Genomic DNA, 13,809 nt, shown 5'->3' on the forward strand with positions numbered 1-13,809 from the left:
CCTGACGTTCTCTGTATCGGTCACCTTCTGTATTGTACTGCGCTGTGGTTCTCAGTGTGTTCCTAGGCTCAGCAGCATCAGCACCAGCACCACCTGGGAACTGATTAGAAGTGCAGGTTCCTGGGCCCCCAACCCTAGAGCCACCGAATCAGAAACTAAGTGGAGCCTAGCCATCTAAGCTTTAACAAGAACTCCAGGTGATTCTGATGCAAGCTCAAGTGTGAGAACCACGGTGCTGGGGACCAGATGGCTAGAACGTGGGACTTCCATGTGTTTGACACCCATTGTTGCATCTCTGATGGGGTTTACTCTACCGGTAGTAGCTTCTGGATGATACGGCTTTAGTTTGTCACCGGGATGGGAGTTGGGGGTGGTGGTGGCTGCTTTTGTATCTGGTGCAGCTTTGATAGAAGTCATCGGGTCCTCAGTCATGATTGGGAGTCTTTGGAGTAGAGTGATGGGCAGAAAACACGCTTGAGCCTGTCAATCAAAAGCATCACACGGCCAGTAAGGGCAGCCTTCACTTACTGGGCCTCCTGTTCTCCTGACCAGCAATTGAAGAAGACTGTAGATGACCTACAGGCCAAACTGGCCCTGGCGAAAGGCGAGTACAAGACGGCCCTGAAGAACCTGGAGATGATCTCGGACGAGATCCACGAGCGGCGGCGCTCCAGCGCCATGGGGCCTCGGGGCTGCGGTGTCGGGGCCGAGGGCAGCAGCACGTCTGCAGAGGACCTGTCAGGGAGCAAACCCGAGCCCGACGCCGTTTCTGGTGAGTCGGGGGCTCGTGTGCCAGCGAGGAGCCAACACAGCTTGTGTGGCCTGCGCCCAGGCTGTCTCACCGTCACGGAAGGGCCTCACAGTTGGGTGGGAGTGAGGGCTACTTCTGGTGGCTTCCCACATTTTGTGGGACACTGCGCTCATCAAGATGTTACAAGTGTTCCTCAAAGTTGGGATTCTATGGTTAACTAAGTTTGGAAAATGAAGTATGTTTGCTCCTCTGAGGTTCCAAGTATGCATTAGAACGTATAAGAGTCTGAGAAGTACTGCAGGAAAGAAGGGTGGTCTAGGAGCAGGGGCTTTGGAATTAGACTTGATTCGAATCCTGGCCTTCCCATCATTACTCGTACATCACGCAGGCAGGAGCTTCGCTTCACATCTTCGTAGCTTCACCTGCACAATGGGGAGTGTGATAGCACCTACCGTCTACTGTAGCGTGGTGGTTAGGACGAAATGAAGTAACACTGGCACCCAGTAAGTGCTCCATAAAGGTGGTCTCACTGGTGTCTGGCCACGGGGAGCCTTTTTCCAGGGCCACCTCCTGGGAAACCGGTGACAGAGGTTTGGTGCGGCTCCCTGTGTGTTAACTAAGAAAACCCCACCAGCACGGTCCTGGCACACCTCCTCTTCTGTGGGATAGTCCCTGTTGGCTCTTCCCAAGCTCCTCTCTCAGGTGTTCTTTCATTCAGTCAGCAAACACTTCAGTGCCAGGCCCAAGGTCAAGGAAGAGGAGACCGTATTTTGAGCAACAGCAGTGTGAGGACTTTAATACACATCGTCTCATAAACCCTGTGTGCAGAGGAACGTGAAGCTCGGAGAGGTTCAGTACCTTGTAGTGGAAGTAGGACTGGAGTTCAGCTGTGAGCCCCTGTTCTGTTCCCCACATTTCAGTATTTCTCATTTACGATGATCCCCTAGGGGGTCCTATAAGGCTGTTTTTAAGGACGAGCAGAGAGGAAAGGGGAGTGGAAGAGGAAACCTCTGATAAGAAGCAGGATTATGTCGAGGCAAAGGGGGAAACAGATAAAGTCGGGAGCGGCTTTCAGACCTCGAGAATGACCTGTCTCTGGGCCTTGGTTACTCTGGTCTACAAAGCAAGTGAGGCCCAAGCCACAGAGCACTGGGAAGGAATTTTCTTTTGCAGCAGATCTAACTTAGGTAGGTTCTGAGCGTGTCTTTGAGGTCAGAAGTTGCCTGGAAGATAACAAAGGTCCCAGCAGGCAGCTCCTGCTTTCATTTGCAGTGGAAGAGAGGCCTGATGTCGGACCAGCTCTGATGGGGATCTGTTACAGAGAGCCAGCCCTTTTCCTGTGCACCTGTGACTCTTTGGAGACCAGGGTAGAGAAACGCCCCTGGTCTGTGGCTGATGTCATCTTCTGCCTCTAGGCAGCGTCTACTGACACTAACTCCTAGGGTGCACGCTGGCTAGGAAGCCACTGTAATGAAGCTGACTGTCCCTGGGATCCAGCCACCAGCCCCTCCCCTTCGAGCTGCACTGCGGTCTGGGCATCCATGCGCAGGGGGGTCACGTTCCCTTTCTGATAGGCACCCGCGGTGGCAGGGATTCTGCAGCCCCCATGCCGTGTCTAGCAGTCTGCTGGCAACAAACCCTTCTGGAGGCATCTTAAGGACCTACGCTGCTGTCTGCCAGTCCCTGTGTGACCGCTGTTCTCTCTCATCCTAGTGGCTTCCGAGGCCTTTGAAGACGACAACTGCAGCAACTTTGTATCTGAAGATGACTCAGAAACCCAGTCCGTGTCCAGCTTTAGCTCAGGACCGATGAGCCCGTCTGAGCCGGCTGACCAGTTCTCTGCAGTTGTGAGGCCTGGCAGCCTGGATCTGCCCAGCCCTGTGTCCCTGTCCGAGTTTGGGATGATGTTCCCGGTGTTAGGCCCTCGCAGCGAATGCAGCGGGGCCTCCTCCCCAGAGTGTGAGGTGGAACGAGGTGAGTGGCCGCACTGTCACCGGTAGTGCTGTCCCGTATGCCTCACTGCCTTTGCAGCCAGACCTCTGCACCGGGCTGGGCTAGACCTTCGCCAGGTCCTGGAGCCCCAGCACTGTGGCGGGCGGTCTGTGTGAGTGTGCCGTCGGGGCTGAGCACCGCGACAGTCTCCAGGTCCTGGCTCCAGAGCTTCGGTTCTGTGTCTCTCACGACTGTAGTTCTCTGGACAAGCACATGCTAGGGAGGTTTGTGTCTCTCAGCTGTTATAAATAAGTATGACAGCTTTCACCTCTGCAGATAAGCTGAGTGTGTAAAACGACTTGAGGAATGAAAGCAGTAAGCAGTTATGTGGAGAACCCTGTGACATGCATGGCTGGGCAGCACTGGGGGATTCCAGAGGGCCAAGTTGGCTGGTTGGCTGGGGCCTAAGTCACTCTTGGAATGGCCATTGACTCACTTTACCTTTAACATTTCTATAGGAGACAGAGCAGAAGGGGCGGAGAACAAAACAAGCGACAAAGCCAACAACAATCGGGGTCTTCGCAACAGCAGCAGTGACGGTGGCAAGAGTCAGAGCAGCAGCTCCCCCGAGGTCCAGGCCCTGGCGAACCGCATTAAGCAGCTCTCCCTGCACTGCGCGAAGGGTCGAGAGGGGCTTATTGCTGACATAAAGGTGGTGCAGATCGGCTGAGCCGTCCGGGGCCCCGGCCCCAGTGCGCATCACTGTTTGTACGTGAAAACTGTACGGAGAACATTGTGCCAACACTCATTTAACACATGCCAAATCGTAAGCGTTTACTCTAAACTGCACTAACGGAGTTTTGGTGATCTTGAGGGCCGAAGATCTTTCTTCTGGGTAAGAGCTCCGGAGCTGGTGCGTTTCCCAGAGCGGAGCTGTTGCGGGTGCGCCGTGAGCGGTGCACGCGGTCTTGGTGGGACATTAGCTGTGACGGTGTTACGGAAGCAATAAGTAGTTCCTACACGAGAACCCGAGCCAGGAAAGGGGCTGGCAAGCTGAGCCCTGCCTCGGCCAACAGCTTGCTTCTCTTTCCCTTCTCTCATCCTCAGTTTGGGAAAACAGAGATGTTCCCCTTTATATCTTAGGGGATCTACATGGACAAAAAGAATGCAAGACAAAACTCAAATATTCAGAATGTACCCTTTTTGACCCAGTGAAAGCTTAAACAATCCAGGAACATAATTCATTTTGGTAGCCTCTGGTATTCAGAAGGGGCTTTAAAGAAAGTGTATGTTGGTACACCCATTAAAACCATTTTCTATAAAGGTTACTATGAGCTGCACTTTTTGGGGTGGGAGAGGGGAATGCCAGTGTGGGGAGGGGTGGTGGGGTGGGGAGAATGAGGGCGGCACGGACACGTCCTAGGATGGGATTCGTGGCGGTGGGGGAGAAGGCGCTGTAGCATAGTGTACCACCTTTCCCACCAGCCAAGGGGACTTACTCTAAGGGAAGTGCATGTGAAGAATGGTTGCCATTGTTATTCTAGACTGACAAGGTGTTCATTTCTCTGTAGGCTGTAACTTAAAAAAAAATTAAGGGTTATGCTACTAGTATTCCTTAGGGGGAATTGTTTCTTAAAGCTAGGAAAGGGAGCAGGCATGTGTTGGCAGTGGCTGTTACATAGATGCAATGGGATCTGTCATAATACTAATAGTAGTGTGTATTACGACTGCTTTTCTCATGTTTTCATGGTTACACATATTTAAGAGCACTGTATTTTATTTGTTAAAACTTGGTATTTCTAAAAGGAAAAAAAGCAACCCCATTTCAAGTTGTTTGTTAATTGTCAAAACTTGTATATTTTAGTCATTTGTAAATCTCTTCATACTGCAGTGTTTTCTCCTTTTTTAATGACTGATCTGGTATCTTCATTATAAGGTTATTTTGTACTTGTCTTAATACCTTGAGTGTAATAAAAACCACTGAAAATGTCTACCTTTCTATTAGTTCAAATGAGAAATCCTGATGTTGCCTAAACCTTGCACTGGAGCAACTCTCTTGCCATAGGCAGAGCATGGGATGCAGTGAAAGTCGTGGGTCCTAATAATTCAGGCCCTTATGACCAAGCTTTGAATCAGAATTCCAAACCTGCTGCTACAAAGCTAAGCAATAAGGAGATGGCAGCAGGAGAGTGAAGACAAAGCAGTGTCACTGGAAGAGTGGTTCTCAACACCTGCTGCGCAGCGGGGTCTCCTAGGAAGCTTAACAAGTGCTGCTCTTGGCCCGGAGCCCTGGAGACTGACTTAAATTGATTTGGGGGTGCTTGGGCATTGGCCTTTTAAAAGCTCTGCAGCCAACTTCATTCTCTGTCCATATTGGTCTAGCCAGAATTCGAGATTCCCCTTCCTTGTACATCTGTGGCACTGTGTCTGGACCGCTACTGTAGAACCCAACCTCACAGTACAGGAAATTGCTCATGCACAGGTGTCCGGTGTTAGGCCCTCGCAGCGAATGCAGGGATTGAACACCTAAATTTTTGAGGGCAGGGATTAGATCTTAATTCAGTCTGTACCCTGTAAGGAGGTCTTTAACACAGGAGATTTAATCATATGTGTTTGTGGTAAATATAGCTCTAATGGCTTTAGATTTTCCTTTAAAGGGCCAAAGAAAGTTAATCTACCTAAAATTAGTTTTTAAAATTGAAAGCACTAAATATTTACCAAAGTGAAATATCACCAGTATAATAATCGACTGCTATCCTAAATATTAAAGAATAAATTTTTCTGAAGTGTGAATTTTCAAGCAAATAATGAGTTCTCTTTTAGATAGAACATACAAGATGATTCCTTTAAGAATGAATTTTCTAGGTTAAACGATGCAGTTTCCATAAGTATAAACATTTTATTTCAATTCAAGGTAGCATAAATACAAAAGTTTTGATTATAAATTATAAAGTAGAGATGATGAAAAATACCACCTGTTTTCAGATCTTTAAAATCTCGAGCATTATTCTGCTTTGATAGATTCTTATGTAAACAACTGGGAATTTACACACGACAGTAGTACCTTTGCAAGTTTTCCCAATGCAGCTTCAGTTACAGTATATTCTCAACCGTATTTTCTTCGGAGTGCTGTTACCGGAAGAGCAGTGAACTACACAGTAATTGAAAACAGAATATACCACCTAGACAGTGATGTCCTCCATGTCGCAGACGACCTGCGCCACCCTGGTAACAAATGACTGCAGTAGTGAGTGCACGTCTCAGTCCTCTTCACGCGATTCCGTGGGAGACAGGGCCTAACGTCAACAGCCTTCATTCTTAAGCATGAGCACCTTCATGCTAAGTCACTAGTATTTCCTAAAACTTGATTCTTTCAGAACATCTGGGCAACAAACATTTAAAGTCACGAATGATGCAGACTTAAAATCTGTTATGTGACATAATTCATTTGGTAATTGGTTACCCCAGATGTACAGTAGAGTCGTAACATGGCAGGTTCACTACAACATGCTCTGCCAGAAAGACAAACAATGTAAATTTTTCAGAATACTCTCTCAGCCTACCACTCCACTCAGTGAGTCCGTGTCCCTCATCTGGTCTCAGTTCCCTCTCGGCAAAGGCGTATCACAGTGCTGAGGATAAACTCTAGTCATCTGTACTTTTTTTGCAAGCCAACAATGCAAGCCAATTCCACATACACACACAACCATGTAAATGGTACCTCTAAAGAAATTTAGGGTAATTTTGACTATGTACAATTCTCACTAAACATCCTGACTTGAGCACCAGATTCCACTGTAACATTTTTTTTTTTTTTGAGAATTCTGTTCTGATCATTATATTTACTGTCCTGGAGATTTGTGTCCTCATTTGAAGAGCCGACTGTTAAGTATAAAATCCAGTAATTGCTGAGATTTCCCATCACTGAAGTTGTGTGGTTTTGATGGGGATAACGCTATTGAAGTCCAAGAAAAAAGGTCCTTCTTGTTTAGGCAAAAAAGTACTAGGAATGATATTGTAAATCCCAGCAGGTATGTTTTCTAGTTCCAGGTAGCAAAACCCACACCTATATTCAGGGAAAATAAAGACAAAGGTTTAGAGAAGATGGCTCCATGAAAAGCAAAATGTACATCAGATATAATCAAAATGCCAGCCTTACCTGTAGTCACCACTGGATTTCCTCTGAAAGCCATGGGGACCGGGGTCCCCCACCACAGACACTGCTACAACTTCAAAGCCAACACTGTATTGCCTAGCAGTAAAGAGGAACAGAATTACTGCTAAGTAGTCTCAAATAAATACGTACCTACAAATACGTATACCTAGAGTGCAGGTGTACTATTAAAATCAACTTTGTGCTTTCTACAAAGCTTCAGTAGGAAGAAACAACTCTCTGAAACACATGCATACTATTTCTACTCTTAATCATAAAAAACACCACACCATTTATAGGTTCAAATTGAAAACAAAGTTAATATTAAACTTATTTTAGAAGAGACTATGTTTTTACTATAGGCTCCCAGATAATGTTATATTTAAATGACAAAATACTGTCATTGTATTAGGTAGAGAACGTGGGACAGAAGATAAAACCCTGAAAAAGAATCAAAATAGTAACGTGTGGCACTCCAAATCAGTAGGGAAAGGAAGGATTATTTAAGGGGTGGTAAGGTAACAAAAACTTAGAAAAAACTGCTACACTATCTCACGCCAAATACAAAAATATATTCCATATGGAGTAAAACGTAAAATGTGAAAAAATAAAAACATAAAAGAACTAGAAGAAATATGGTGAAAATTTATTTACTATTGGGGCAATAGTTCCCGCCCACAACAAAATAAAGCAGAAAGGACTGACTACTTTAAATGGTGATGGGGACAATTTTTTAGAAATATGTGAAGGAGTCATATTCTTACAGACATACCCTTATTCATGCGTATAATTATGAAAAACATGACAACGCCAACAGAAAAATGGGCAAAAGACATGAATTAGGCAATACAGGAAAAAATACACATTGTCAAGTACTTGCATGTGTTCAATCTATCCAGAAATTAAACACAAAAGCGCAACGAGATTCCTTGTGTTACCTAGCAGACTGGTGAAGCTTCTGAAAAGACTGTGAAACAGCTTAGTCATATCTGAATGGGGATTATTCGTTTCTTTTGAATTAGATTGTAAGGCAGGCACAATTAAGCCTAGTTTTATTTAGAAGTACTAGTTTTTATTTGTATTCTCTAGTTTTAAAATTTTTAAAAATTGTAAAATGTAACACAACGTACACAAAATGAATACCTAACTCAACCAATAATTTGTAAGGTGAGGAAACACCTGGGCACCATGACCTCTGTGAAGACAGCCCTCCCAGCGCACGGAAGCCCGGGCAGCCTCCCCTCCGGCCACCACCCCTGTGCCCACGACACTAACTTTTAACCACCCTCCTGCCCTGTGGATAGTGGGACTTAAATGGCAGTGTAGTTTTGCTTGTCTTTGACTCCATGTAAGTGAAACCATATATATTCTGTCACATGTGGCTCCTATTGTTCAGTGTTATTTTTAAGACTTGTCCATAATGTTTCGGGGAGCTGTAATTTATTTTCATTGTTATGTAGGACTCTGTTTTGACTATTTTATAATCTTAAAATGCCACTGATGCACATCTGGACTGTTTCAAATTTCTGGCTCTTAACAATGGTTACTGGCCATTTAGATTATCTTTCTTAGGACATGCCTGATCAAGTTATTTTTTATTTTTTTTTAAACATTCTTTTTAAAAAAATATTTTATTTATTTATTTTTAGAGAGGGAGGGGAGGGAGAAAGAGAGAGACAGAGAAACATCTATGTGCAGTTGCTGGGGGCCATGGCCTGCAACCCAGACATGTGACCTGACTGGGAATCGAACCTGCGACACTTTGGTTCGCAGCCCGCACTCAATCCACTGAGCTACGCCAGTCAGGGCAAGTTTTTATTTTTAAAAAACTGAAGACTTTTTCTTACTAACAGCACATGTAAAAATCTTTTTATTAAGATATCTCCTATATAGTAACCCACTGGGAATTGGTTTTGAGATTTGATATGCGACAGGGGTCTTAGTCACCTTTTGGTACAGGGATACTCAGTTATCCCAGCACTACTTACTGCACAGATACCCTTTCCTTGCTCCTACACAATGCCATCTTTTTCCTAAATCAAGCATCCGTATATGCATAGGTGTGTCTCAACACCCTATTCTGTTCCACTAAGCTCATTTTTAGTACATTATTAATTTAAGAAAGTTACTCATCACAAACCTTGGTCCTCTTAGCTCAATCAGTAATGGCCCAGTCTTTTCTACATGGAATTGGTAAATGGGATTATTTTTATGAGTCTCTTGGAAATTTCCGCATCCTCCAGCACTCTGACCACTCCACTTTCCATTAATCTATTAAAACAAAGCGTCTGCATTAACAAAACTTCACATCCTCCAATTCTATGTTAAAAGCAAAATTTTATAATCCTAGTCCCTAAAGGCGGCAACTCCCTACTCTGGCTCCACCTTCTCTCCAGTTTCATTTGCCACGGACAGCCAATCAAACCCTTCACTGCAGCCAGGTCCCTTTACTATATACCGAGCCTATCTCCATCTCTCAGCCTTCCATCAGGTCGTTTTCCCTGCCAGTAATCCTCCCGCAAACCCTCTACACACCTGGCCCACCCTGCAAAGTCAACCTCAAATTCCACTCAAGAGGTTCATCCACACGGCCTTCCCCGATGACCAAGGTTTCCATGAATCTTTCTCTGAATTTCTTATTTCTGCCCAGAGTCACTTAGTGTAACAGTCTTGTTACAGTTCTCTTTTTCCACTCCAGAATATTTTGTTTTGTAAAAAATTGTTAAATGTGTAGAATGAAAAGAGAAAAGGAGAAAAAGGAAACGGAATTCTAGGATTTCTCTGAGATTGTGACCCAGAGACAGAATTTTCTCACCTGTTTTGATACGGTGTACGGTGAAGGAATCTTTGAAAAGGTAAAGCTGCATGCTGAATATACCTAGATGAAAAAAAATACTGTACTGATAAAGCCCATACTTATAAAAACACCAAAGTGATAAAAGAATATATTGGAAGACTAAAACATTAGTTGGCATATATAAAAGCCATTCTGCTGTAGGCAGCCTGGTATCAAGTCAGGTTTAAGGAAACCAGGGAACTGGCTTTCACCTTCTCTGCACTGTGTGAGACTCAGGACAAATCCCAGTCTCCCCAGGCCGTGGCTTCTGCGTCTGAAGACTGGAGGTGTGAGGGCAGCTCCCCAGTGTCCCTTTCATCACTAAAAATCTATTCAAACTGAACTTCTTTACTGATCCATGGAAAACGGATCTACGCAGAACAAAATTACGATGGCCCTCCCAACTCAGGACAGCAATGTTTATAGGCAATCGGTACCCTTTCACCAAGTTCAGAGCCTTCTTTTTCAGGTTAACAAAGAAAGTATTATGTAGGCTAAAGAAGTTTTTATTGCTTGCTCAGTGAATTTATTAGTCCAACATACCACATTACCTCAGGACTAAACTATTACTCTAAAAACAAAAACGTTCATTAAGAATATTATTCAAGCAGAAGCAGAAGTCAAAAAAATCCCATTTGAAATAGCAAAAAGAAAAATAAAATACCTAGGAATAAACCTAAGCAAAGATGCAAAAGGCCTGTATTCAGAAAACTACATAACACTGAGGAAAGAAATCAAGGAAGACACAAACAAATGGAAACATATACCGTGTTCATGGATTGGAAGAATTAATATCATCAAAATGTCCATACCACCCAAAGCAATTTACACATTCAATGCAATATCTATTAAAGTACCAATGGCTTATTTCACAGACATAGAACACTTCAAAAATTTATATGGAACCATAAACAACCCCGAATAGCTGCTGCAATTCTGAGAAAGAAGAGTAAAGTAGGAGGAATCATAATACCTGACACTAAACTATACTACAGGGCCACTGTAATCAAAACAGCCTGGTACTGGCATAAAAACAGGCACATGGACCAATGAAACAGAATAGAGAGCCTAGAAATAAACCCAAGTCTCTACGGTCAATTAATATTTGACAAAGGAGGCAGCAACATAAAATAGAGTAAAAATAGCCTCTTCAACAAATGGTGTTGGGAGAACTGGACAGATACGTGCAAAAAAATGAAAATCGAGCACCAACTTACACCTTATACAAAAATAAATTCAAGGTGGATAAAAGACTTAAATATAAACCATGACACCATTCAAGTCCTAGAGGAGAACATAGGTAGGAAAATCTCAGATATTTCATGCAGAAACTCTTTTACTGACATGTCCTCTAGAGCAAGGGACATAAAGGAAAGAATAAACAAATGGGACCTCATCAAAATTAAAAGCTTCTGCACAGCTAAAGAAAACAGTATCAAAATATAAAGAGAACCAACTGTATGGGAAAACATATTTGCCAATGATACCTCAGACAAGGGTTTAATCTCCAAAATATATAAAGAACTTATAAGACTGCACTCTAAGACGACAAGCAACCCAATTAAAAAATGGGCAAAGGACTTGAATAGACACTTCTCCAAGGAGGACATACAGAAGATCCAAAGACACATGAAACGATGTTCAATATCACTAGCTATCAGACAGATGCAAATTAAAACCACAATGAGATACCACTTCACACCAGTCAGAATGGCCATCATAAACAAATCAACAAACAACAAGTGTTGGAGAGGTTGTGGAGAAAAGGGGACCCTAGTGCACTGTTGGTGGGACTGCAGACTGGTACAACCACTATGGAAAGCAGTATGGAACTTCCTCAGAAAACTAAAAATGGATCTGCCTTTTGACCCTGCAATTCCACTGCTGGGACTATATCCTAAGAACACTAAAACACCAATCCAAAAGAACCTATGCATCCCAATGTTCATAGCAGCACAATTTACAATAGCTAGATGCTGGAAGCAACCTAGATGCCCATCCGTAAACGAATGGATCAAAAAACTATGGTACATTTACACAATGGAATTCTATGCAGCAGAAAGAAAGAAGTAGCTCCTACCCTTTGCAACAGCATGGATGGAACTGGAAAGCATTATGCTAAGCGAAACAAGCCAGGCAGTGAAAGACAAATACCATATGATCTCACCTTTAACAGGAACCAAAACAACAAAACAAAGAAACAAGCAAAATATAACCAAAGACACTGAAATAGAGGACAGACTGACAGTGACCAGAGAGAGAAGAGGGAATTTCAGGGGAGAATGGGTAGGGTTTACAGGAACAAATTTAAAGGACACATGGACAAAAACTAGGGGGAGGGTGGTGGGGAGGGTTGGGTGGGTGGGCTGGAATGGGGGGTAAAAGGGAGAAAACTGTACTTGAACAATGATTAAAATAAAAAAAAAGAATGTTATTCAAAATAAAAAGATTACTTTTCAAAGGCACTATTTTTTGCAGGAAGCACCCTAATAATTTAATATTGAATTGATATAGAAATAAACACATACACATAAAAATACATAAATAATTTTCAGAAATAAACTTTTTCTGTAGATAATCCCACTTACAAAGCAGAGCACATGGCATACCTTCTTCTGTCGCTGCACGCTGGTCTACTTACCCGGACTGTGTAATGGATTGTATTCTGTTTCTCATACTGAGAAACCACTAATGTAAAAGTATGGGTCCCAGGTGTGGTCAGCTTTATCTTAGTCAAATAATGAGGGCTGTTAATTCGAATCCCATCGATGTATGGGGGCGGGTCAGCTGCAAATAAACCAGGAGGTTTACAGAAAAGATTTTAGTTTTTGAACTTAAGTTTTATGATTGATTGTAGGAAAAATACTTAAATGGACATCCCCTTAATTTATTCTATCTTTAAATATAATGTTACTAAAGAATTACAACTTAAATTATAAACTTCACAATTAAAATTTTTTAAACTTTAAAATTAAACAGTTTCTAATAAGCAAAAGCTTTTATACTCCTTCAGAACACATTCGGTGAGGGACAGGACAATCCCTGCTATTTGCCCTATGTTACCTTTTTCCCCAGAAGATTTTAAAGTCAGGATTAGATTCTTTTTTTTTCTTTTAACAAAGCTTTTAAAAAGATACAGAGTAATGAAAAATAGAGCTAGGTCCCCCACCCCTCAAATTTTCTTTTTTGGCTTTATTAGGTTCTTTACAAAACAAAGTCCCTTCAAGCCGCGCCACCCTCAGCCTCACTGCATTCCACTCTGACAGACGCTATGGGCATCTGGTCAGACTTTAGCATGCGCACCCTAAGAAGAATGAAGGGGTAATGTTACTTCTGTGAGCATTTATCTAAAAAAGGATCATATATGTCTTATTTCATATCGTTCATTTTTCACTCAGCATATTTCTGAAATCCATGTTAGTCTGCGTAGATATGGTTTATTCTTTTTAAAACTGCCTATATGATACTCTATTGTATGACTATAACACATTTTGTCTATACCGCCATCTAGCTATCCAATCTAAACATTCAGATTATTTCCAATATTTTGCCATTACAAACAATGCTGCCCGATATACACTGTCAGTCTCGTCGATCAAAGCTGATGTCATAAAGTCATTTCCTGCACACGAACCACCACACCATGTCAGATCAGTGCTCTGTCACCTGGTTCACTGAGGAACACTGACTATTTATAATTTAATCTATTAAAAAACTAAACATTTAAGAATTCAAACAGGTAATCGATCTCTAATGCCTCTAAGCACACCTCTAAGTGTGTGATCTAGAGTTAGGAGAGAAAGAATGGGCACATCTGTGGTAGGTTTTTAATCTTTCTATTAGGTTGGCCAAAGTCCGTTCAGATTTTTCCATAAAAGCCTCGTTTTTCATTTTTACCAATAACTTTATTGATTTGAACATTCTGAGTAGGTCAGCTATCTCCCACTATTGGCTTCTAGTGGGTAGAGGCCAGGGGTGCTGCTAAATATCTTCCAATGCATAAGACAGCCCCACAGCAAAGGATTTTATTTGGCCAAAACATCAATAGTACCAAGAAAGTTTACAAGCCACTTTTGACACGTTCAACCAGTCACAGAAGACTCTCCATACTCTGCACAAATCTTTTTTTGTGTTTCA

At 42.8% G+C, this 13,809-nt stretch overlaps 2 protein-coding genes across 3 annotated transcripts in view; one reads left to right on the forward strand and one right to left on the reverse strand.

Moving 5' to 3' along the window:
* The window catches only part of SH3BP5 (SH3 domain binding protein 5), a 60,302-nt gene extending 55,628 nt beyond the window's left edge, over window positions 1-4,674 (forward strand). Inside the window, exons 7-9 of the mRNA XM_045856759.1 lie at window positions 553-772; window positions 2,465-2,725; window positions 3,202-4,674. Of these exons, the coding sequence (XP_045712715.1) occupies window positions 553-772; window positions 2,465-2,725; window positions 3,202-3,413 (693 nt within the window). The 3' untranslated portion in view covers window positions 3,414-4,674. The remainder of the gene's footprint in view (window positions 1-552; window positions 773-2,464; window positions 2,726-3,201) is intronic.
* An 888-nt stretch (window positions 4,675-5,562) lies between these two features.
* CAPN7 (calpain 7) overlaps window positions 5,563-13,809 on the reverse strand; it is a 39,805-nt gene continuing 31,558 nt past the window's right edge. Inside the window, exons 17-21 of one of the 2 annotated variants that reach the window (XM_045856756.1) lie at window positions 12,314-12,459; window positions 9,652-9,714; window positions 8,977-9,107; window positions 6,843-6,935; window positions 5,563-6,749 (exon numbers count right to left, since the gene is read on the reverse strand). In XM_045856756.1, coding sequence (XP_045712712.1) covers window positions 6,605-6,749; window positions 6,843-6,935; window positions 8,977-9,107; window positions 9,652-9,714; window positions 12,314-12,459 — 578 coding nt within the window. In that variant the 3' untranslated portion in view covers window positions 5,563-6,604. The remainder of the gene's footprint in view (window positions 6,750-6,842; window positions 6,936-8,976; window positions 9,108-9,651; window positions 9,715-12,313; window positions 12,460-13,809) is intronic. The other variant, XM_045856758.1, reaches the window with a different exon arrangement.

Source organism: Phyllostomus hastatus, unplaced genomic scaffold, assembly GCF_019186645.2.
Source record: "Phyllostomus hastatus isolate PE091 unplaced genomic scaffold, TTU_PhHast_1.1 phas_scaffold_129, whole genome shotgun sequence".
NCBI classification, from domain to species: domain Eukaryota; kingdom Metazoa; phylum Chordata; class Mammalia; order Chiroptera; family Phyllostomidae; genus Phyllostomus; species Phyllostomus hastatus.